The sequence below is a fragment of the Hoplias malabaricus genome, chromosome 14 (assembly GCF_029633855.1).
Source record: "Hoplias malabaricus isolate fHopMal1 chromosome 14, fHopMal1.hap1, whole genome shotgun sequence".
Lineage (NCBI taxonomy): Eukaryota > Metazoa > Chordata > Actinopteri > Characiformes > Erythrinidae > Hoplias > Hoplias malabaricus.
The window spans coordinates 30819987-30845629 of record NC_089813.1 but is presented as its reverse complement, the minus strand read 5'-3'; the positions used below and the strand labels follow the sequence as shown (position 1 = coordinate 30845629).

At 38.3% G+C, this 25643-nt stretch overlaps 4 protein-coding genes across 7 annotated transcripts in view; 3 read left to right on the top strand and 1 right to left on the bottom strand.

Moving 5' to 3' along the window:
- The window catches only part of bcar3 (BCAR3 adaptor protein, NSP family member), a 103189-nt gene extending 96972 nt beyond the window's left edge, over positions 1–6217 (bottom strand). The window contains exon 1 of one of the 2 annotated variants that reach the window (XM_066643408.1): positions 6201–6217. The gene's annotated coding sequence lies outside the window, so the exon portion shown is untranslated. Of the gene's footprint in view, positions 1–136; positions 204–6200 lie in introns of those variants that run through there. The other variant, XM_066643407.1, reaches the window with a different exon arrangement.
- paox1 (polyamine oxidase (exo-N4-amino) 1) lies at positions 5564–10981 on the top strand. Of its 2 annotated transcripts, none has more exons than XM_066643413.1 (8): positions 5564–5693; positions 6168–6335; positions 6868–7291; positions 8015–8208; positions 9009–9258; positions 9489–9601; positions 10024–10181; positions 10529–10981. In XM_066643413.1, exons 1-8 carry the CDS (start codon positions 5663–5665, stop codon positions 10682–10684), a joined length of 1494 nt encoding a protein of 497 aa, XP_066499510.1. In that variant the 5' UTR covers positions 5564–5662; the 3' UTR covers positions 10685–10981. The 2 variants fall into 2 exon arrangements, with proteins under 2 accessions (XP_066499510.1, XP_066499511.1); XM_066643414.1 differs by lacking the exon at positions 5564–5693 and adding an exon at positions 5860–5898.
- Positions 10982–13413: 2432 nt separating this feature from the next.
- mrpl55 (mitochondrial ribosomal protein L55) lies at positions 13414–14730 on the top strand. Its single transcript, XM_066644719.1, has 3 exons — positions 13414–13607; positions 14092–14293; positions 14473–14730. The coding sequence occupies exons 1-3, from the start codon at positions 13564–13566 to the stop codon at positions 14623–14625; spliced, it is 399 nt and encodes a 132-aa protein (XP_066500816.1). The 5' UTR covers positions 13414–13563; the 3' UTR covers positions 14626–14730.
- Positions 14731–15043: 313 nt separating this feature from the next.
- Positions 15044–24909, top strand: slc5a9 (solute carrier family 5 member 9). 2 transcript variants are annotated; one of them, XM_066643654.1, is made up of 13 exons: positions 15044–15172; positions 15328–15399; positions 16023–16127; positions 16684–16848; positions 17004–17109; positions 17184–17264; positions 17909–18114; positions 19519–19654; positions 19761–19868; positions 20894–21044; positions 22346–22514; positions 22609–22824; positions 24583–24909. In XM_066643654.1, the coding sequence occupies exons 1-13, from the start codon at positions 15044–15046 to the stop codon at positions 24907–24909; spliced, it is 1971 nt and encodes a 656-aa protein (XP_066499751.1). The 2 variants fall into 2 exon arrangements, with proteins under 2 accessions (XP_066499751.1, XP_066499752.1); XM_066643655.1 differs by lacking the exon at positions 15044–15172 and having other exon boundaries at positions 15370–15399; positions 16023–16131; positions 16688–16848.
- Positions 24910–25643: the final 734 nt, after the last annotated feature.

Sequence of the window (25643 nt, the reverse complement as noted above, 5' to 3'; positions counted from 1 at the left end):
ATTTTTTGGCATTCATGCAAAGTACTCTTTACCAAAAGATATGGTAAAACAATAGTATGCAACCACATTGACACGTCAGTGTGAACTGGAACAGTTTTAGAAGAAAAGTTAACAGAGTAGTGTTTGCAGAACTTACCTCGCTGTTCTCTTGTAGCCTTTAGGATTCCCACAAATCCAAAGCTTTGAAGATCCTCAGCTTCTACGTGAGTGTGAATAAATAACCACTTCATAAAGTGTTCTAGAGATCCCTCCACTTCACTGCAGAGGCTGTGTCTCTCTCACTCCACAGCAGCAGCGTGTGTGTGTGAAGCTGCCAGATACACATGCTCTGTGCTCATCTTACCTCTCGCCTGAGCTCGTCTGCACTGAAGCACACACAGAGATGCTGACATACACAACATTCCTAACAAATCTCTCTCTTTCTCTTTCTCTCTCTCTCTCTTTCTCTCTCTCTCACACACACACACACACCTTAATCACTAAAAACCATTAACTAATTTACATTTTAAATTTAATTATTTGTACTATTTTAAAAAAGTAAACAATAATTTTTAAATATATATGCATCATATGTATGTACACCAGGCATCTCACAACAGCTGTAAAATGTAGATATCAGCCAATCAGATTTGAGGAATGTCACTTTCTATTTTAGAATTTACGATTTGCTCAGTCCACATCAATGCACTGTTTAGTTAAAGGCACTTGGGTGGACCCTTCTTTTCACCTTCGAATCTCAGACCATGTTGAAAAGGAACAGCAAAACAGCAGCACTTACACTAATCTGCTATCATGAGGCAGCCAGCCAAAAGCATCTAAAGCTGTGCTTTACCCATTCTCCTAGAGATATGACCTTCTGCTGTCGTGTCCTCTGTCTGCTAATGCACCACGCCAAGTCCAATTTACACTGGAGTCAAACAAGTGAAAGGCAAGAGTAAATCCCTGACATAACGCAGCTACTAAGGAATAACTTACATGTGATTGGCTTTGGAAATACACCGCATGATTTTAATCAATTTATTTATCAATTGAAATGTTTTTGTGTTTTTGTGTTTAGTGATATTTGTCATGTTGTATTCTGTAGTGCAGAATTACGTCTCTCAGCCACATCAGTTCTGTATATATATATATATGTGTGTGTGTGTGTGTGTGTGTGTGTGTGTGTGTGATATTAATCATTCTAACAGCAATGGGCATTATCTGCCAACCTTCTATCAACCACAGAGTGTACCCACCTTCACAATACACCATCTGTAGATGATTCACCAAGCTTTTAAACCAGAAAGTCTCACTTAATTATTCTGGCAGCCTTGTATTAGGTGATCAGCCATGTTTACAACAAGTTTACAATGGTTATATTTTTCTTTTTGCCCACAATACTTTTTTAAACACAAGTTGTTTTTAAAAATAGAAATACTATAATAAATATTTTAGCTGTGCTTCAGATACAGCTTTTAAACATTCGTTCTAACTTTAAGATACAAAATCAGAAGGTGGTTTACTCAATGTTTATACCAGAAAGCTCATTCTATGGACTGTTGCAAAATTGCAATAGCAAGTAGACATGTTTACAACAGATTTAGCAATGGTTTCTTTTATTTTACTTTGGCCTGAGTGCCGTTAAAGCAAAAGTGGGTTTTAAAAGTAGAGATGAAAGGATATAGTAGCCTCTCTGTAGAAGAATATTTCTGGAAAAAAAAAGAGAGAGAGAGAGAGAGAGAGAGAGAGAGAGAGAGAGAGAGACATGCTGCAGCTAGCACGGGACTTTCTATGCAGTACTTCAGGTCTGAGTCTACAAAAGAGGCAGCAGCTAAATGTTCTTTGAGAAAGTGTTGTTAGATTGAAATAAAAGCCTTGTGGAAAGCCTGTGGATGGATGTGCTCTGTTATCATTGCTTAATGGTCTTTCTCTGTGTGAGAAGATGAGAGCAAGTGGCATGGCATCTCTGGTTTCCTTTTGATTCCCCTGCGCCAGCACACCGCATCATAATGAGAGCAAGAGCGACTGAGCAGGAGATGCACAATCATGCCTTTCTCTCCAGAAGGCCCTAATTGGCGCTACAAATATTGACATGCCAGTTTGGTGAGGCAATGACTGGAGCAGATGACACGACTGGCAGAGCCATCTCTTGTCTGAGAGGAAGGGAAGGAAGAGAGGAGAGAGAGAGAGAGAGAGAGAGAGAGAGAGAGAGAGAGAGAGAGAGAGAGAGAGAGAGAGAGAGAGAGGAGCACAAATAGCCTCACAATGGCTCCAGTGAGACGCTAAACAAATGTGCCATTGTTACTGGTTCATTTCTTGTTTACTGTAGGAGAGAAGAGAACCCACACAGTGCTGGACATGCTGTTATTCCTGTCCTTCAATCCAGTGATTTTGGAAAACTAAGAAGTAGAGTTGGCAATGACCATTAAAGAAATATTCCACCACTTTTTGAGTTAATCTGTAACTCTGCCAGTTACCAATAACCTCAGTGTGTTTTCCAGTATACGGTACATTAAAATCTCCTGGGAAACCTATAGATTTTTAAACTGTAGACTTGTAAACATTTATGTGAGGATTTGATTACATCCAGCCACAAGTGCATTAATGAGAAATGGAAGATTAGCTGAAATATATTTCAGTTCACAAAAGCCATTAAAGTTTATGAATGGCGATCTGTCACTCGAGAGAACACAGTTTCATTACTCTGCAGTCCAGTGCAGAGGGGCTTTATACCACTCTATCTCATAACTGGAATAGGGCATGGTGACCTTAGGCTTATTTTACCATTCCTTACTGGTAACAGAAGATAACACAATGAATTTGAGAGTAATTTTGGACCATTTCTTTTGGTCAATTCCTAATACCTTTTTAAACACAATATAAAAGGTAACACGTGTTTACAAATAATGAGAGAAAAAACAGATATTTTGGTCAACAGTGACAATATGATATTTATCCATGATACTACATTCAGGCACTGTATAGAAACAATCTTGTTTATGTGAAAGCCAGAGATCACTTCAAACATAGCCCCTGGACACTCCTGTCCTGACAAGCCACTCCAGCTCAGAGTGAAAAACTGCACCGAGAACCTTACACGGATCTCCCTTAAAGCATTCACCAAAACACTCTCTTTCCTGAGCCCACCTTCACTCAAAATATATCACATACAGATACCGGATCAGTCTGCTATTAAACGTATTGCTTAAACATTTGTTCAAGACTGTATGAATTATTGCCACTTCTATAGTATCATATTTAGCAGCCTTTGTGTGAGTTTTTTTTCATTCTGAAATGAACATGAACTTTAGTAGCACATACAATAGGAGGCACCCATGGCTATAATTAACGTTTTAATCACATTCTATGTGAAAATTACACACATTTAAGCATACTGTAAATAATCACTGTCTCCTTGCTGGATTTAACATGGTGTGTCGAAAAGGCATGATATATCTTGATCTCTTGCTTGATTTGTGAAGCCCACCAGCGCTTCTTTTCAAACTTGGGTATGCTATCTAAAAGAAACGCACACTGCCTAGCATCATGTGGAGTGGTGAGCGAGGGAAGAGAGGACCATCCTGTCCTCACATAGGCCAAGGCCAATATGCTCCCTTGGACTCTTGGCTATGGATCCATCCAGCATCACCAGGGTCCGACAGTCTCCCAGTGAAAAAAAACATCCATCCATCCATCCATTATCTGTAACCGCTTATCCAATTTAGGGTCGCGGGGGGTCCAGAGCCTACCTGGAATCATCGGGCGCAAGGCGGGAATACACCCTGGAGGGGACGCCAGTTCTTCACAGGGCAACACAGACACACACATTCACTCACACACTCACACCTACGGACACTTTCGAGTCGCCAATCCACCTACCAACGTGTGTTTTTGGACTGTGGGAGGAAACCGGAGTTGAAAAAAAACAGCACTATATATATATATATAAATTTTTTTTTTTTCCCCCCTCCAAAATGTTAAAGTTGGCAGCATGGGTTTGTGTCTAATGTCCATTAGTTTCTTGATCATTAAATACTTACACAATTTAAAGGCCAGTTAATTTTTTATTATTTTTTTTTTATTAAAAATACATTTACCAAGTTTTACTATGAGTGTAAGATCACATTGACAGCAAGATTCAAAAAGTAATGGCCACCCTGCCGCTCCCCCATGCCTGTGCTTTGTCTCCACCATCTGTAGCCCACAAGGCAGGTTTATTCTCCCCCACAGGCCACATCATTTATCACTCACACTCACCTGCCTGCATCCAAGCCCATGTCTAAGACTCCCACTGCTTGAAGTGAATCACTGAAAAATGACACTACCTATAACACTGAGATGGTAACTGGCCATGGTGAGCTCGGTGTAATAACATATAAAAACAATATGGTAATAATCTTATGGTTTTAATTCCAGGTTAAAACGTGCTGTAGATGCATTTATTTCCAAGTAGACCTACTGAGACCTTGTTGTAGCATTGTAGCATTTGTCTACTTACAAACAATGTATACATTTCTGGAAATCCCTCTTTAAATTTGATGACAAAGCTAGAAAACAATTATTGCTTTTTAATATATCTCCCAGTCAAATAAACCTGTCTATTAATTGGCCCAGATTAGGAATACAGTAATATAAGGATTGTATTTAAAATGAATATTACTTACTCTGTACACAAAGACTCTCAACTTAGAGTTTTGCTCATGTCCCATCTTTAGGAGCTTTACTAGCTTTACAAGTGTAAGTCAATTGTTCAGAATGCAGAAATGCAGAGCAAACTAAAAGCAGGTGGCAATGTTTTAAATGGTTACTTTTATATAGGACTGGAAAATAATTCAATATCAATATATATATATATATATCGCAATATAAAATGTTCCAATAACAATGACATGATTTTAAGAAATATATTGTGATATAAATTCTATCAATATTGTCCAGCTGTAGTTTTATACAACTAAATGAAACTATATAGACTTTAATATTTTGTATGCCACACATATATTCCAGATATGCTGTTTAGACCTATAAATGTATTATTACAGCTGACAACTGTAGGCATTTGTTATGGTCATGAGAATGTTTTTATTACCCACATAAAAATAAAGATTTATTGGACCTGCAATTTAATTTCAAGCTTGTCTTTCAAACACTTTTCAAACGTTTTAAGAAGGTGCACAAGACACTTTCACTGGAAAGGACTTATCTATGTTACTGGCCTTCATCCAGCTCCCTAGCGATAACTGCTAACGGTTGCGGATCCGAATCCTGAGTAATGAATTGACTAAGGTGCCCTCAGCAGCCAATCAGGAATGCCACAACAAAAACAGCAATTTTTGCGACAGAGTGAAGTTTTTCAAATAGGTTTATCAAGCACAGAATGCACATGTGCGACTTCTTTTGCTGAAGTATCTGTTTTTAATCATATTTTTCACATTTTCAGTTAATTTGTACTATGCAGACTATTAAATAAAATCTCATACTGTGCCTTCAAGAACAAACAAAAACGAGGGCAAATGGGTTAATATTCTCATAGTGAAGGGAATGTTGTGTTTTAGCGGCCTCTAGCGTTTAAAGGAGGACCAGTGCAGTTCCATAAGGAACAACCCAGTTTCAGTAGCTAGGCTACTTTTAACGGAATCATGCTAAAGCTGCAGAACAACAGGAGGATAAACCTCACACTGAAATGCTGGCTAACGGCCACGGTACATGCAACGGTAAGCAGAAACAACATCTTTTACAGCGTATGAGACGGTTTAGACGCTGCTTTCATCCACAGATAGTTAATTAGTTTTTAAATAACCAGACCCTGGCAGTTAAGCCAACGCTAAGGCGTTCTCCTGTTCTGGAATAAAAGAGTTAACGCGTCTCTGTATCCTCAGACCTGTATAGCGCTTAATCTCACCTCTTTGGCCACTAAAGGTAAGTCAGGCTAACTCTCAAGGATTAGGTGGTGTTACTGCATATCAAAGTCGCCTACAATTAAGTTACTTTGCAATTAATTATTCAAGTTAAAATATGTTGAAGATTTTAGGCTGTTTAATAACTAAAAAAAATACAAGGCTTTAATGACCAACTCAGCCCTCCAACTGTTTACAGCTCCATGTAGAACTAAACTCTACAATTTAGAACTGAACTAAATTAAACAAACCCATGGGCTTCTCATTCACATAACCTAACTTTCTTTTCAGTGAAAGTCACAGAAATGAAGGACGGTCAGCAACCTCGTATCGTGGTGGTCGGTGCTGGTGTGGCTGGACTTGGAGCAGCCATCAAGCTGAAAGAACTGGGCTTCACTGACCTCACTCTAGTGGAAGCGTCCGACGTGTTTGGAGGAAGAATAGCAAAAGCAAACATCGGTGAACTGACTTCGTTTATACGTGTACTACTTTTCAGAAACCTGGCACATGTCATATGAACTTTTTGTTGTCATTTTATATTTAAATTTAAAGCAGTGCCGTTTTATGTATTACAATGCATACATCGACGCTAATAATGTAAACGAGTAATTATAGCATACTGTCATTAAAGTAATAACACATTTTTCACTGAATATTTTAAACCTTTAAATATCTGCAGTATTACAGCATATTGCCATTGTATCTTAAAGAAATCTGAAATGAAAAGAAATGGCAAATATTTGAACTGAACTTCTCAATAGCTGCTTTTGGGAAAGAGGATATAAGAACATTCTTCTGAACACATGATCTGAATTACACTTCTCATATTTTTTGCTTGAACAGCCATGACCTTTCACATGGCTATTTTTAAATTTTGGGGGAAAGTAAGCTCTACATAAGAAAATATGAACAACATAGATACTGCCAATTTTTGTAATGCCTGATTATATATATTATAACCCGACCTTCTCCCCTCTGTTTTTTTGTGCAGGCAAGTCATGGGTTGACACTGGGGCTCAGTATATCCATGGAGCATCTAAAGAAAACCCATTCTACTGCCTTTTAAGAAAGTTTGAATTTCTCAATCAAGTCCATGATGAGGGAAACACTATGTTTTACAGACAGCATGGGCAAAAAGTTGATGACGTTTTTGCTGAATGTGTGTATGAAACTGGGGAAAGAATCATTCGCCATCGTGGCAATAGCTCAGGGAGCAGTTTAGGAGAACACTTTGCTGAAAAAGCTCAATGTGTTATTGAGGACTGGAACACCAACAATAAGGAGCATGTACAGAGTGTTCTGGCCTTGGTTGCTAAAGACTACCTGCTTAGTATTGCAGCCTCAGACCTTCATTGTGTTTCTAAAGATTCCTGGAAGTATTATGTCAACATGGGAGACGATCTCAACGTGGAAGGGTATGGAGAATGCTTAATTCAGAAAAAGTTTACTTTCACACACAAAATGATCATGATTATGATGACTACTACTACTAAACTGTTTCTCAATACATTCTTACGTTCTTGTTTTCTTGCTTGCCGACATTATATTCCAGTATCCAAGAGCACAAACGGCATAAACAAAGTATGCGGCTTGTATTTCTCAATCAACCCAAAATAACAATAACCAGAATTGCCTGAAAATCTTATCATTCACTGTGGCATCACAAATTTGCTCTTGCAAAGTTACTTCTTAAGAACGTTCTTTTGTAGAATACAAGTCCATTCTTTGTGTAATCGGTACTTAGAAACAGTCCTAGACTTCTGTACTCATTCAGTCAAGACATGTCCAGTGTCTGAGGTTTTCTTCCTGAAAGCTACAAAGCAAATGTTTTGCACTGGGAAAACTGTAATCCTAAATCATCTCTAAGTCTCCTCAAACTGTGTGAGTTGTTCAGAGAACGTTAGAGGCTTTGCAAATTTTCTTGTTTTATCTATTTCCATTTTCCACTAAATGATCTTTGACAGCTACTCATTCTTTAGAGACACATGGTTGAGTATCTTCTCACAGTGAAATAATGGATAGAGTTTTAATTATTTGTTATCAGCATTACCATCAAAACTGCAGTGCATGGTTAAGAGGAAAATTTTGTTCATTTATAGCATAAGGATTAATGTTATGCCTTTGCTTCACTGTTTCAGGATCATGTTTCAGATTTTAGAAAAGTTAGCAGAAGATCTTTCTCAGGAGAGTTTAGTGCTTAATAAAGAGGTGGTAAAGATTGAGTGGGATGGATCTTTCCCTGGTTCAGACAATCGTGTGTATCCTGTGCGTGTGGTGTCTAAAGATGGAGATGAGATTCTGGCAGATCATGTGATCATAACTGTCTCTCTTGGTGAGTAGGTTTAGTTCCACTGAACAACATTTCTGATAATATAGCAATAGCTGACACCCTCTTAACCATATGTATATTCAAAAGTGTAACTTGTCAAGAAAGTACATTTTTTTTCAAGGTTTTTTTGGATAATTGCTTTTTATTTGATTATAACAACATTTTAACAGATTTAAAGGGATAGCTTCTGTTGTTTTTATTTTTACTGCACACTTTTAGTGATTAGACACAATGACATCTTTTGTTTCTACACTTGCTGTCATTTTTTTAACTCCTCTTAACTCTGCTTAACATATAGGAGTACTTTGTAGTTCAGTGGTGTTATGTTAGTGTGCATTACCTTGGTACAACTGGATCAGACACAGCAGTGTCTGCTGGAGTTCTTAAACACTTTGTCTATGCACTGGCCACTGTATTAGAATTAATATCAAATGTTTTGGTCTATCTTGTAGATGTAAAGTCGGAGACCGTATCTTAGTTTGTTTAGTCATCCTCTAATCCATCATCAGTGGTCACAGGAGGTTGAACGAAACCACCAAACTAATACCTGCTTTTTGTTTTGTGTGTATGTATGAGTACGGTTGTGTTTGATCCACTCATACCAGCACAACACACACTAACATGCAACCATCTCGTCAGTGTCACTGCACCACTGAGAATGATTCCCACTCAAATCATACCTCTTCTATGGTGATACAACTGAACTACAGAGTACTCCTGTATGGTGCCACATGAAAAAACAAGGAGGTGCTGCCATATTTGCATTGTTCACCCAGCTCAGCGTACATTTTCATTTCCCCCAGGTTGTCTCAAAGTTCAAGCATCCACCCTCTTTAACCCCAGCCTCACACCAGAGAAGATGGAGGTGATTGATAAACTGCCTTTCGGCAATATTGCAAAAGTCTTTTTGGAATATGAGGAACCCTTCTGGCCAAGTGACGTGAGTCGCATTAGCATGATCTGGGACGAGGACTCTGTTGATTCTGTGTCCACTAATCAAACTCAGTGGCTTAAACACCTAAACTCCTTCACTGTCATGAAACCTAAGGAAAGGTGACTGCTGTATTAAACTAACAGAAGATAATTTTACTGACATAGCCCTGGGTCCAAACTTGCACATTTGACTACAACTTAATTGCCTTTAGCATTGCTTTCCATGTAGTTACTAAATAGTGAGCTTAAAAAGCCTCAAATGTTAACTTAAACGTAAATCATGTAGTCATATACAAGTAACGTGTGGCTTTGTATGAAAATATCAATTTGTTTTCTTACATCTTTGCCAGGTTTGGCAATATTCTGATTGCTTGGTGTCCTGGAGATGTAGCTGACATGATTGAAACCATGCCAGAGAAGGAATTATCCACTGCCATCACAGAACATATCAGGATATTTTCTGGTAAATTAACAGTTTATCTCCCAAAATTTAATTGTCATGTATAACAGAAACTGACTTTGCCTTGGTTTTGGCGTATAAAGATTTGGGGTATGAAGATTGTTAAAATTTCACTTGATTCTTGACTCTTCAAGCCATGCATTCCACACAAGGACACTACAGTATAAAAGCAGACTTTAAATTACATGTCAAGATCGATAGGAAATTGATCATGATCGTGTTTGTGGCATATGAGGACATCTTACTTACTACACACTACTTGTACATGAAAAATGGAGAATATAGTCAATTTAAATATGTCAGTGGTTCTATTGTATTTTCTTTCAGAGCAAATAAGGGTTTTGAGAAATATGTCAAATGATTAACATAAATCTATGAAACATAATGTCACAATACTAATAAAATATATCATTCTGTGTCTCTAGGAATTCCAAATATTCCACCCCCAAAGAGTGTTCTGCGCACACAGTGGCGTACAAACAACTTCACTCGTGGATCTTATACTTTCATTCCTGTTGGTGTAGATGCCCAGGTCATGGATGTCTTGGCTCAGCCTTTGGTGGGCTCCAAGGACCCTAGCAAGGTGAATGTTTTTTATAGTACAAAAAGTATTTTACTGTTCCTCTCACAATCCAGAAACACATTTTAGTATTTTAATTGGCAACATTTTAATTGAAATTGTTGGCAAGAGTGAGTGATGGGGTGTGTGTCGTGCTTCGAAATTGTCTGGCACCTTGTCCAGGCTGTGTTCCTGCTTTGCGCCAAATGATTCCAGGTAGACTCTGGACTCAGGACTTTACAGAAGATGAATTAATTTAAGTTTTATTGAAAATATGTTCATGTCATGTTTATGTACAAATATTTTAATATACATATCTCTGTGTAGTCATGTAAATAGATTCAAGTGTAATTTGGTTATTTATGTTTCAGGGTCTTCAGGTTCTGTTCGCTGGAGAGGCGACTATAAAGACTCTGTACGGTACAGTGCATGGAGCATTAATCTCTGGACACAGAGAAGCAGAGAGACTGGCGAAGTATTATGGGATGACTACGCCCCCTGTTGTTGATACTGAAACTCACATTTAAATAGTAAACCGTGACACATTCTTCTATATGTTCACATATGTATTTTATAGCTTTTATTACTGGGCTTTTAAGAGAGTTAAATAATTAAGTGAGTTTCCTTAGGTAATGTGGATGGTACATTTAGATATTTTTAACACATTACATTTCATGATATTAGCTCTTGAAAGTTATATGAAACTCTTTTTTGGAGTTTCATTCTATTTGTGCAGCTGCATAAATACTACTCTACAACGTACTCTCATTTTTGGTGGTGATTAACAAACATGAGAACAATATATGTTGTATAAACTATAAATTAAAAATATGTAATTGTATTTATTTTGTTTTGTTTTGTTTTATCATGTGAAAGTGTGTACTTTTGGGCATGGAAGCCAAAAATACATAGCACTGTGTAGGGAGTTGGGCATTTAACCAAAGCCATTGTCCACATTTATGATAGATTGTTAGGTTATTCGAGAAATTAAGTTATTCCCCCACTAACCCACGTAGAGACATTACTTATGGCTATGCCCTGTTATAGTAAAAGTCCTCTACATACATTTACATCTTTACATTACTCTAACTAGTAAGACAGTTTAAGAGTTTTAACATTTGCATTCATTTGTGTAAATGTGGGGTGGCAAAATGGTGCAACTGCTAAATTTCTTTGGGTATCAATAAAATATATAAGCAATATAAATACAAGACATTTAAAGTCAAAGTTTTGGGTTCAAGCCACCCCTGTAAGATAATGTTTTCTCCTGTGGGTTTCCTCTGTGTGTTCAGCTTGCTTTCCACAATCCAAAAACACACTGATGGGGATTTTCCACAGGTATGAGTAAATCAGGTAGCAAGTGATATCCTATCCCGGGAGTGTGTGTTCCTGCTTTGCATACAATGATACTAGGTTGATTTCAGGCCCGCTGTGACCCTGATAAAGATGAAGTGGTTACAGATAATGAAGGAATGAATTAAAGTTTCACTGTAACCTTCTTAACAGTACAGAAAAAGAAAAGGACCAAAAAGTCTGTTTTGAATTGCTGGGGTAATCAGAGCTGCTGTTTTCAGCATGGCCATCCTCATGTGAGAGACCTGCTCTATGAAGCATAACTTGTTCATTCAGGGAGTACAGTGCAATTTGAGTTGCTCTTCAGTGAACATGTGAAAATGAATAAATACATTGCTAGCTTTTTATGGCAACGGTGTGTTCTCCCAAAAAAATTAACATAATTTAACCAGGCAGCCTGACAAACAGTTTTCCTGCTTCTACATCTACTTCTTGTGTTTTATTTACATTTCATTAATTTATTTACAGTTTTTCTCAGTTGCTTTGGTGCATTTCTCACATCACTATTAACATTTGCACAACAGTAATTGAATTTCTCAAAACAATTAGTACAAACTGCAAAACCTAGTTGATAACCTGCAAAAGCGTGTCACTTGCTCAAAATGAATAGTTCATTCCTCAAAAGCAAGTATTCATATCAATGAAAGTGTCTGTCAAAAATAAAAACTCCTGACACCATTGTTTATGAACAAGATAATCAAATGGCTTTGTCATGTTTTCATTATGACAGTTCACTCTGTGAGTGCTTTCCACTGCAAAAAACTCAGATTATGGTGATCCTTTATAACAGCGCTTTGTATCTCTCAACCTTAGGGCATTGTTTGCACTCAGCATTGCACAAATGGCTTCCTCTTATTGTGGAGTAAAAAAGGGGCCGCCCTCCACCTCTGCGAGGTTGTTTTGCAATCATATGTGGTGCAGAGTAAAATTACAGTAATGTACAGTAAACATGAGATATACTGCTTTAACCCATATTACTGTAGTGTACAATAACTGCTTACTGCTTGTAAAATGTTGCAGTACCATACTGTAAATATGGCAAATCTTTACTGTAACACTACAATATTGTAAATCCGTGCTGGAATAAAGCTGTAAGTCTAAATGTAAAATGTAAAAAGTTCTTGTCTCACTGTAAGCGTCATGTATGACACAGTAGAGCAGTGCAGATTGTTTAGGGTTGAGAAACTGTCCAGTATACACACCTGTTCTCCCGATTAAATGTTTGAATAATTGAATTTACAGTGAATCTTCCAACATTTGGCTGCACCCTTTGCCCAGCCTCAGCCATTGTGAGGCCATGATTGACTACATGGTCCACAATTGTAGCCCTAATTTCATTAGGAATCTGCCTATGTACTTGGCCTCTTCTTCCTCTTCCTCTTCCTCTTCCCCTTGTTTGTCCCCTTCCTCTGCATCCTCACCCCTCTTCCATGATGCTAACTTTCCATTTCTGTGTCACTGTATTGTCAAAATGGTACACACTATGTCCTGCTTGGTTTATATATTTTTGCCAATTGAGGGTTCATGGGATTCAGCTTTGAGTGACTGTGGAGAAGTCGCTTATCATTGGTTACAACTAATGCTTCAAACACTCCTCATCAGTGAAAGCTGAGGTTCACCTGAGAGGAATTGTTCAATTTGGGAAACAATTTCAGAAAAAAAAAATGATAAAGAAATGCATAAGATTTTCTTGACTGCTTTTGACAACTAGTTCTACATTTTTGTATGTAATGATTCAAACAATGAAATGAGGACTATTCGTGTCATAGGGAAAGACTATTCAGCATTCATAAATATAGTTCATTTTGACTGACATGACATAAGCAAATGATAATGTTATAAAACAGCAGAGAATTGTCTGGAAGTAATTGCAATTTGTTGGACGGAATGAGAAACTGCCATTATGATGTGCAAAAATGACTCGGTAGGAACCATACTTTGCGCCGTGTTTCTGGACGGTAAGATTTTTTATGCCGCTGTGTGCAGCATGGTGACCTTCCCCACTGAGGTACGGAGTAGGGTATAGGCAAAAGCCCATGTCAAAGCTGTGGATATGACTCTGCAGAAGCTGTGGAAAAATGGCAGTGTTGTGCTAAGGTGAGTAATGTAAATAACGCAGACCACGGCTGTCTGTTGTGCTGCTGCTGAAAGCAGAGGAGGGGGAATGTGGCGGCTTCATTAAACTCATTCAGTAACGTGTCACTGTCCTATATTACTGAAATTAGCCTGCAGTAAGTACCACGTAAAATAAGTTTTTATGATGTGTTTGTAACACTGATATTTACACAGAAACAACCATTTTTTAAAATCCCTCCCCTCGCAGCCAACACCATGGCAGGACATTTCCTTTTGAAACTGCAGTGTTCAAAAACTACTGTTTCAAACAGGTAGCTAAATGCCTGTATATCTTAAGTCATAAACCTTAGGAAGTGAGCAGTCCCCTAAATTGCAGCATGGGGCTTTTGAGTTGCAGACAGTGGATCTATGCTTACTGTATGAAGGCAAATTTGTAGAGTTATATCTAACCATCAAAGCCACTATGTAGGTTGATCTTTAATATTGTGTTTCTCATTTATCTCAGGTGTCTTCAGGAAGCAGTCTTCCAGAGGTGTTTAGGTGCTACGTCTTCGTTTCACACAACACACACTCAGTCAACCTCCAACAGGACCTCTGTAGTACGCTGTGGAAGACAAAGATATGAACGGACGTACCCGGTCTTACTGGTGCGTCCAGATGGCTCCACCATCAACATCAGATACAGGGAGCCTAAAAGAATATTAATGGTCAGTAATATGAGTGTTTTATTTTCCCCTAAAGAATAAAAAATACAAATTTTTTGCCAGTATTTAGTATGTTTACATTTTGCCTTTCAGCAATGAACAGCAGCCATTATTTCCCATTAAATATGCATATATATATATATATAGATCTGTCTTAAATTTTGGTTGTTCTTTTTCTCCAGATGCCTGTAGATATTAGCACTCTCTCAGAGGAGGAAAGGAAGGCTAGAATGCGGAAGAGGGGTCCTAGGAAAACAGTGGTTAAAGCGAAGAAGGATGACTTTGAGGATGACTTTAAAGTGGACGACTACAGCAAGTTCTGGAAGAAAACGTGAATGGACAGAAACTTTAAGTGCTAATTGCTCATTATATCATTTATTTCAGCACATTTATACTGCACAGAACATATTTACACTGCTGTGTTTTGTTTATTATGTCATTAAAAATGTTTAAAACCTATATGGTTGTGGATGTGTCTTTTATTTTTTAATGAATGTCTTTATGGAGAATGAATGGAGTCTGAATGGAGAGCCAGAGTAATACTTGTAGCCCTTCTCCTTATTAGATAGGCTGGTACATGCCTGCCATGGATCTTTGCACAGTACCTCCTGAATGTGTTCTCAGCCGTGTTTCCGGTTTATGTATTACTAATAAGGTTAGTTCTCAACATTTTTGATAACAGCTTGTTTAATCATTGACTGAATTCACACTAGAGCCTCAAAGTTCACACACTTTTCTATAGCATTTTTTAAAATGACATCTGCACCGGAGTCTGAAATGGACACAGTGGAGCCCGGGACAAATGCAAAGTTTAAACTGGAGATTCCTGATATTGTGGTGATTGTGGTCTACTTTGTGTTTGTGCTAGCAGTGGGAATATGGGTATGTTTAACCTTCCTCTGCTTATTTGCTTAAATATTTTATTAACCCAATCTTTTCTACATTTTTGTACATAGACATGTATATTATTCTGTTCTAAAGTTAGTTTTTATTTTTTATTTTTTTATGGTTACTCTAATTTTTTTTTCATTTTCAAGTCATCGATCAGGGCTAACCGTGGAACTGTTGGAGGTTACTTCTTAGCAGGCAGATCTATGACATGGTGGCCAGTGAGTTTTCCCATATTCTGGTACTTTAGTGCATGTGCAGGATACAGAATATGTGTTGATTTCTCTAACTGTATTTGTGCACAAGGAAGTGTTATTGTTTTCGCTGTCGCTTTCAGTCCTTAATCAGGAAGAAGGATATCTGCCAAGACCAGAGATTTCCTGGTATTTTGCTAATTTTGATTCTGATCATCCGTGCACACATGTTAAATGGAATAACACCAGATTAAATACATGACTTCAAATCAAATGATGTTCTCTAGAGAAACGTTTTTGAGTCAGTAGCACAGAAGAGACCTGATGAATTTGTTTCTAAGAGCTACCTTACAGGAACTACAAAATGAAATGGTTAAGAAGTCCTATGGTAACCACTGTAAATAAATCAGAACCTGTTAATTTCTCTACAGTGCTTCTCACATTAAATCACTCTGAAATATTCCTTATAAAAAACTTGGAATTCCACGTTACAATGCAATAAATTATTAAATCATGCGTGTGAGCAGTTCATTGTTTGCTTGCTAGCACCAATTTCAGTGAACCAGCAGATGATCAGCATTGTCCTTGTTCTCAGCCATGTATATCTGTATAGAATAGGGTGAACTTTACATTTTGATATGTCTTGATAGATTGGCGCCTCTTTGATGTCCAGTAACGTGGGCAGTGGCTTGTTCATTGGATTAGCAGGAACCGGGGCAGCAGGGGGAATTGCTGTTGGGGGATTTGAGTGGAATGTAAGTCAACTGCTTCATGTCTGGATGAGTTTCACTTATGGCTTAGAACTTATTAACACTGCACCGCTCTGACTTTTAAGCTTGAATGGCCCTGCACAGTATTACAAGGCTATGATTATAAAGGTATTTTGTAGTGCAGCGTGGTAACCTTCAGCCTAACTACATGTCTGTGTACATGACATTTGTTTTCTCACTACAATACCCAGCATGCATTTTGAATATATAATATATATATATTCTTATAAAATTTTTAAATCACCACACTCACATTACTCATAGCCCAGAGATCTATGGGCTCCTAAAAGTGTTAAATATAGTTACAAACAAACACCATAAATTATACTCCCCAAATTGCTTGCAGTTTATAAAAGGTTCCACACACTTTCAAGATGCATAATCAGAATCTGAAGACTCATGTTGCAAAGCAGTTGGGAGCTGAGTAACCATTTTCACAAACATTTAGCTATGGTTACATTGCTCATCTTGGCCAGATTTACCTTTTAACATAGTTTGAAAACAAGGGCACACTCTGTTGTGAATTTTCTGTTTGTAATAGGCAGCATGGGTCCTCATAGCCTTAGGCTGGATATTTGTGCCTGTGTACATTGCTGCTGGAGTGGTCACTATGCCGGAATATCTGAGGAAGAGATTTGGGGGACAGCGAATACGGATCTACATGAGTGTGCTGTCTCTCATTCTCTACATCTTCACCAAGATATCAGTAAGACGAACCATTATTATTAAAGGAACCATTAGGATTAAAATAAGCCAGTATATATCCTTATTACAGGGTTTTGGACAAGGTGTTGAATATAAAAATAAATAACCTGTGACATATAAGCCGTGTAAGTCTAAAGTCATTTTTCTATTTTTCAGACAGACATTTTCTCTGGAGCTCTCTTCATTCAGGTGTCATTGGGATGGGACTTGTATGTCTCCACTGTGGTGCTGCTTGCCGTTACAGCTCTGTATACTATAGCTGGTAAAACTAACACATTATATTTAAATTGCCAGTGATTTTTGCTCGATATATTAAATGTTAATACATTATTGCAGGTGGGCTGACAGCTGTGATCTACACAGATGCATTACAGACTGTCATTATGGTTGTTGGTGCATTTGTTCTGATGTTTATAGGTATGGTTCTTTATTTTATTCATCTCTTCATCCCTAGGGAAAATGTAAAATCTTGTGGATTCCAGGAAGATTTATTATCAATGTATGTCTTTAATAATACCTAGTTAATTATAAGGCAAATTCTATGAACATAGTATGTATAGTTTGAAGTTATACCCATGTGAAATTTACATGTGGTCCTTTAGGGCCATAAAGCACAGGTTTTCAGTCTTGGTTCTTGACTGCACCCATTTCTGCAAATATTTGGTGTTTACTAGTCAAACACACCCACTTCAGCTCAGAAGAGCTTATTAATGTTATTTTTACCTTTCTGAAGTTTTAATTTACAGTTCATCCCAAATTTAATAATAATAATAATAATAATAATAATAATAAAAATAATGATAAGTTAAATTTATATAGCACCTTTCACATACCCAAGGATACTTTTTAAACTGAGAATTTTTTATAATTGTCATTTTAATTAAGTATGAAGTGTTATTAGAAATGCCCAAAATAGTTGTAAATGCTAGTGTGCAATACTTTATAAACTCACTAGATCTTTAATACAGTGTAATGTGTACAGCATTGTTAGAAGCATGTAGACTAATTAAATGACTTCAATTAACTATTAATTGCTACCACCCTATTTTGTTTGCTGCCAGCTTTTGATAAAGTGGGCTGGTATGAGGGTCTGCTGGAACAGTATGGAAACGCAGTGCCTATGATCACTGTTCCTAACACGACTTGCCACTTTCCTCGCTCTGATGCATTTCATATCTTCAGAGACCCACTGACAGGAGATTTGCCGTGGCCAGGCCTGCTCTTCGGACTGACCGTTTTGGCTACCTGGGTGTGGTGCGCTGACCAGGTATTCCACATAGTCAAAACTGATTAAGTGTTTGAAGAACGAACAATATCTTCTCATCGGAAGTTACCATTCTGGAGCCAGAAACCAAAACATATATAATATTGTGGAAAAAGAGAGTGCACTTAAAGTGTACTTTTTTGGAATCACTAATTTGTAATAAATCATTGCTAATATGTAATTTAAATTACATTAGGTAATACTTAATATATACTGAGTGTACTAGTCATATGTTATTTCTGCAAATCTGTAAGTACACTTTAAATATATTTATTTGCCTAGTCAAGTTCTTATCATTTAAGAGAATTGCAATTTGTAATACTATATATTGGTATATTTTGTGCTACTGCATACTTTTTATTAGTGATTATTTTGACATGGTCTGATTAATTGTTTATATTATTCATTCACTATCTGTAACCGCTTATCCAGTTCAGAGTCGCGGTGGGTCCGGAGCCTACCCGGAATCATTGGGCACCAGTCCTTCACAGGGCAACACAAACACACACACATTCACACCTACGGACACTTTTGAGTCGCCAATCCACCAACCAACATGTGTTTTTGGACTGTGAGAGGAAACCGGAGCACCCGGAGGAAACCCACGCGGACTCAGGGAGAACACACCAAACTCCTCACAGACAGTCACCCGGAGCAGGACTCGAACACACAACCTCCAGATCTCTGGAGCTGTGTGACTGCAACACTACCTGCTGGAACACTCTGCCACCCTTGTTTATATTAGTGAATTTTATATTTTATTAATAATTTAAGCTAATTTTAATGTGTTTTAGAGTTCAGTCAGGCAACTCAGAGAAATATTTCAGTTGTATTAGAGGATTGACAAAAAATACATATGATTAGTACACTCAGTATATATTAAGTGTAACTTAATATAATTTAAATGACATATTATTAGTGATTAAGTGTAAATTTGTGATTCAAATATAACATTACTATATGTATGGAATATCATACATACTGTAACATCAGTTGCTTATCTGACTTTATATTAATATTATATTAATATTAAATCGATAAAGTTTACATGTAAGATATTTGGCAGACGCTCTAATCCAGAGCCGTTTACAAATTTAAACATGTTGCAAAAGTAGGTAAATACAGGGTTGGGATTATTGCCTAAGGACTCTTACATATATATAGCATGCTTATGTATAACATATGTATAGCATGCTGCTCCTGCCTGAGGTGTGTTAGTGAACATGCAGGTGCCATGTGAAGAACAGTGGACTTACACCCTGCACTGTAACCAATCGTGTATTTGTCCCTGATGGGTGGTTTCCTGTGAAGCAGCTTCTCTAAAAAGCCACTCAGTTTCACTCTAAGAGCAATTAATGTTAATATCACTTTAACATATCTTTGCCCTGGCTCTATTGCTCTCTTTAGGTAATCGTGCAGCGTTCCCTATCTGCCAAAAACCTGTCACATGCCAAAGGAGGCTCAGTACTTGGAGGCTACCTTAAGATCCTTCCCATGTTCTTCATCGTCATGCCAGGCATGATCAGCAGAGCACTCTTCCCAGGCATGTCTCAATGATAAAAATCATCTGTTCAATGATACACTTGATAAAGTTGCTAACACAACTGTATTGTCCGACACACTTTAATCTATGTGTTTGTCTATAATAGATGAGGTGGGCTGTGTGGACCCTGAGGAGTGCTTTAAAATCTGTAAAGCTGCTGTGGGCTGTTCTAACATTGCCTACCCTAAACTTGTTGTTGAACTCATGCCAGTAGGTATGACTGCTTTGTGTTCTTTCATTAGGCCGATCAGTGCCTTTTAATCCCCTTCTCTCTGATGCATTAAAAAATCAACAGAACAAACAGATTCACAATGATAACTATCAAATATTACAAAATAATACCCTGTATTACTACAGGACAATTGTTGTGTAATAAATTAGATAATAGGATACAATGGCAAACATTCTGCCACTAGATGTCATACAAGCATCTCAGACCAAAACAAATGCTTTGTATTCAGGCATACCCTTCCCTTCAGTCATGCCTCAAACTCCCATCATGTTGAAACACCCGGACAATATGCAAGCTGAGCACAAAGCTCATAATATTAATAACAAATTCATAATATTACTAACAGTTAACGTTACTTAGTCATCGTTATCATGCTTACTCTAGCCAGTCGCTCATGAAACCAGGAATGGCACATAATATTAAACATTTTTAAACAATAATAATACATTTCATTTAATTTAATTTAAAAAATACATTACATTTTAGCTTTTCTTCACCTGAAGGAACAGGTGTGCTCCTCCCTCAGTCCATGGCTGAGGTGCCCTTGAGCAAGCACCTAACCCCCAGCTGCTCTGCAGGCATTGGGGATGGCTACCCACTGCTCTGGGTGTTTTCACCATTGCTCCACACCCGGTATGTGTGTTTGTGTTTGTTCAGTATGTAACAAACTTGACCCAAGTCAGCAGTTAAATGTGTTAAATGTGAAAGACACATTTTTATTGTACAATTACAAGTAAATGCTCATTCCACCCTTCAGTGTCACTTTCTTGTCTCTTGGCAAGGGCAAAACAAAACGTGGGGAAAGCCAGTTACTAAATAGTGGGACTAACATGCACATGTGACTGGCATGTCTATGAAATAAAAGAGCAGAGAACATCCTTACTCCATTACATATTGAGATGGAAATAATATTTAAAATGTCAGATACATCACTTTTAAGCAATATTAGCTTCTTCCTTTCTTTCTTTGCTGCTATCCTCTCCATTATTTTTATGTATTCCCTACAGGAATGCGAGGGCTTATGATTGCAGTGATGATGGCAGCTCTCATGTCCTCCCTCACCTCCATATTTAACAGCAGCAGCACTCTCTTCACCATGGACATCTGGCAGCGCATAAGACGTCAGGCCTCAGAGAGGGAACTGATGGTGGTGGGCAGGTAGGAACACCTTGCGTTATGTGCTGACACATATCTGTAGAGGGCTGATGAACATGCCATCTGTTCTTATTACTGATGTGCGACTATAGTGTCTGCAGTTGGCAGCTCTAGGTCTCCAGTATTTGTTATGCAAATTGAAAATATTTTAAAACCTTGATGAGAAATTTGCTTCGGACAAAGAAAGGGAAAACAGTAGGTTCTTTTCACATGGAGGATATTCTTTTATGAGTTCATTTCATTTATGAAGTTATATATTTTTTAATATCACTGAGGTTTAGAAGGTCCACATCACTGAAAGCAATTGTGGCTTGTTTAGATGTAGTGTCAAGGCAGTGTCTGCTCCCCAGTTAAGAGTCCTTGTATGGAAAAAAACATTTAAGTTCAGGGTTTGATGTAAAAAAAATCCTTTGAATTTAATACCAACAATTCATGTTAAATTAGTGTTAAGGTGTGGACTGCATTTTGAATGAGGCACAAAGCAAGGCATCTAGTCAAAGGAGAGGTAATTTGCATACAGTAAACATACTTGTTTGTGCGGCATGTAGTGCTGCTGTCACACTGTTCCAGGGTTCTGAGGTTGTGGGTTCAAAGGAATAAATGAAACACCTCATGGGTCTGGCTTGTAACTCATTAAGACACATACATACTCACTAATGGTTAGAGCCTGTATCACAAGGGGTGCTATTTCTCACATAATCACACATGATTAGGGTCTGCTCCACTAGGTGGAGTATTTTCAGTGCTTTGCTTAAAAGATTTTTGTGTCCATGTAACATTCATTCATTATCTGTAACCACTTATCCAGTTCAGGTTCACGGTGGGTCTAAAACACACTGAACACATGCTGGAGGAGGCACCAGTCCTTCACAGGGCAACACATACACTCACACACTCACAACTATGGACACTTTTTTTTGATTGCCAATCCACCTACCAACGTGTGTTTTTGGACTGTGGATGGAAAATAGAGCACCTGGAGGAAACCCATGCAGACACAGGGAGAACACACCAAACTCCTCACAGACAGTCACCCGGAGCAGGGCTTGAACCCACAACCTCCAGGTCCCTGAAGCTGTGTGACTGTGACACTACCTGCTGCACTACCGTTCTGCCCTCTTTGGAACTTGCTGTTCATAAAAATTTTAGGATTATTTTAACATTTAATGACAATAGGGGAAAAAACCTTTTGTTTAAACATTAATACCTAATTATGTAAATCAGGAATGCTTGTCCTGTTCCTGCAAATTTAATATCCCACAAGATTAGGATCAAGATTTTATTGTCATTATTTGCAAACACAGAGTGTTCATTTTGTTGCTGGTCGTCTTGAGCATCTTATGGATTCCGATCATTCAATCAGCCAACAGTGGACAGCTGTTTGACTACATTCAGGCCATAACCAGCTACTTGGCTCCTCCTATCACTGCAGTGTTCCTCATGGCCATCTTCTGGAGTCGAGTAAATGAACAAGTATGTTATATTTCAGTACTGATTTCTCAAGCAATGACATCATCTCATTATTTTAAGTCTGAATTGGGTTTTATTGTTGTATTTAATTACGCAGGGTGCATTCTGGGGTCTAATGGTAGGTCTAGTTATAGGGTTTATAAGGATGGTAATGGAGTTTGCGTATGGCACCCCTTCCTGTGGGAAAGAGGACTTGCGGCCTGCTCTGCTGAAGGACGTGCACTATCTCTACTTTGCTCTGATACTGCTCGCTCTCACAGGACTGGTCATCACTGGAGTGAGCCTCTGCACTGCCCCTATCTCTGATGAACATGTAAGAATCTGTTTATCTCTCACAATATTTTAAATTTATTTTTAGTAATGGTAGCTGTTTTATTTACAAAACTGATTCCAAAAAAGTTGGGACACTAAACAAATTGTGAATAAAAACTGAATGCAATGATGTGGAGGTGCCAACATCTAATATTTTATTCAGAATAGAACACAAATCACAGATCAAAAATATAAACTGAGAGAATGTATCATTTTAAGGGAAAAATATGTTGTTTCAAAAGTTCATGGCATCAACAAATCCCAAAAAAGTTGGGACAAGGCCATTTTTTACCACTGTGTGGCATCCCCCCTTCTTCTTACAACACTCAACAGACGTCTGGGGACAGAGGAGACCAGTTTCTCAAGTTTAGAAATAGGAACGCTCTCCCATTCATGTCTAATACAGGCCTCTAACTGTTCAGTCATCTTGGGCCTTCTTTGTCGCACCATCCTCTTTATAATGCGCCAAATGTTCTCTATAGGTGAAAGATCTGGACTGCAGGCTGCCATTTCAGTCCCCGGATCCTTCTCCTACGTAGCCATGATGTTGTGATAGCTGCAGAATGTGGTCTGGCGTTATCTTGTTGAAAAATGCAGGGTCTTCCCTGAAAGAGATGACGTCTAGATGGGAGCATATGTTGTTCTAGAACCTGAACATAGTTCTCTGCATTAATGGTGCCTTTCCAGACATGCAAGCTGCCCATGCCACAAGCACTCATGCAACCCCATACCATCAGTGATGCAGGCTTCTGAACGGAGCGTTGATAACAACTTGGGTTATCCTTGTCCTTTCTGGTCCGGATGATATGGCATCCCAGTGTTCCATAAAGCACTTCAAATCATGACTCATCTGACCACAGAACAGTCTTCCATTTTGCCACACTCCGTTTTAAAATACCCCTGGCCCAGTGCAAACATCTGAGCTTGTGGAGCTTGCTTAGAAATGGTTTCCTCTTTGCACTGTAGAGTTTCAGCTGGCAACGGCGAATGGCACGGTGGATTGTGTTCACTGACAATGCTTTCTGGAAGTATTCTTGAGCCCATTCTGTTATTTCCTTGACAGTGGCATTCCTGTTTGAGGTGCAGTGAAGTTTAAGGGCCCGGAGATCGCGAGCATCCAGTAGAGTTTTACGGCCTTGACCCTTACGTACAGCAATTGTTCCAGATTCTCTGAATCTTTTGATGATGTTATGCACGGTTGATGATGATAATTTAAAAGTTGTTGGTGATCCTCTTACCATCTTGGCTTCAGAGAGACACTGACACTCTGAGAAGCTTTTTTTTATACCCAATCATGTTGTCAATTGACCTAATTGGTGTTAATTGGTCTTCCAGCTGTTCGTTATATGCTCAATTTCCTTTTTCCAGCCACTTATTTGTTGACACTGTGAAATTTTGAATCAACATATTTTTCCTTTAAAATGTTACATTTACTCAGATTAAACTTTTGATCTGTCATCTATGTTCTATTACGAATAAAATATTGACATTTGCCATCTCCACATTATTGCATTCAGTTTTTATTCACAATTTGTTTAGTGTCCCAACTTTTTTGGTATCCGGTTTGTAGAACATCTGTCTATAGTCTTTTGCTTGCTTAAATATATTGAAAAACCTTAAGATATTTTGGTTTTAAATAGCAGCAGAATTACACTGCCACTAGTCAAACTATTATTGCTTTGTAAAAGTATGTTTTCAGTACTATGAGGCTGTGATTTATTATTATTATTATTATTATTTTTGCAAATTTCCTCTCCAGCTTGTTCGTCTAACCTGGTGGAGCAGACACAGTAAGGAGCAGCGTGTAGATCTGGATGATCCTTGGGCAAGTACACCTGCTACAGAAGCTCCTGAGGTCTCGGACTCAGAGCAGCAGCAGGACAGGCCTGAGTGCTGGAGACGTGTGGGAATGTGGCTATGTGGAATGTCTGAAGTCTCGCAGCCTAAGCTAAGTGCAGAAGAACAGCTGGCTTTGGAGAAGAAGCTGACCAGCATTGAGGAGGATCAAACCTGGAAGAATGTCTGCAACATCAATGCCCTCATTTTGCTTACTGTTAATGTGTTCTTGTGGGGCTACTTTGCTTGAAAACAGCACACATTAGAAATGTATGGCTATCATATAACATACTGTGTGTTTTAACTTAATATTAATAGGTTAAGGCCTGCATACCTTACAAGACTCTACTTGAATTTTTTAAATGTGAGCCAAATAATCGGACAAAAATAACCAATCAGTTACAATCTGTATACTGTGATTCTTTCCCTGTTTCACTGAAGTCAATTTTACAGAAAAGAAGACAACAAAAAAGCTCTAGCTAGAGTTGTAAAGGTAGAATATATATGAGTTAAATTATGTGTGTAGCCTGTTGTTCCTTGTTGTTGTAATAATATAGTTTATTAGACAGTACTAGCAAAACAATTAATTCATTGTAAGCGCGATCCAATTCAGGGTCTCAGTGGGTCCAGAGACTACCTGGAATCATTGGGCGCAAGGCGGGAATACACCCTGGAGGGAGCGCCAGTCCTTCACAGGGCAACACAGACACACTCACACCTTTTGAGTTGCCAATCCACCTACCAACGTGTGTTTTTGGATTGTGGGAGGAAACCGGAGCACCCGGAGGAAACCCACGCGGACACGGGGAGAACACACCAACTCCTCACAGACAGTCACCTGGAGTGGGAATCAAAACCACAACCTCCAGGTCCCTGGAACTGTGTGACTGTGACACTACCTGCTGCGCCACTGTGCCGCCCAGCAAAACAATTATGCATTTAAATTCATATTGTATGATAAAACAATCAATGATTGTCTAAAGC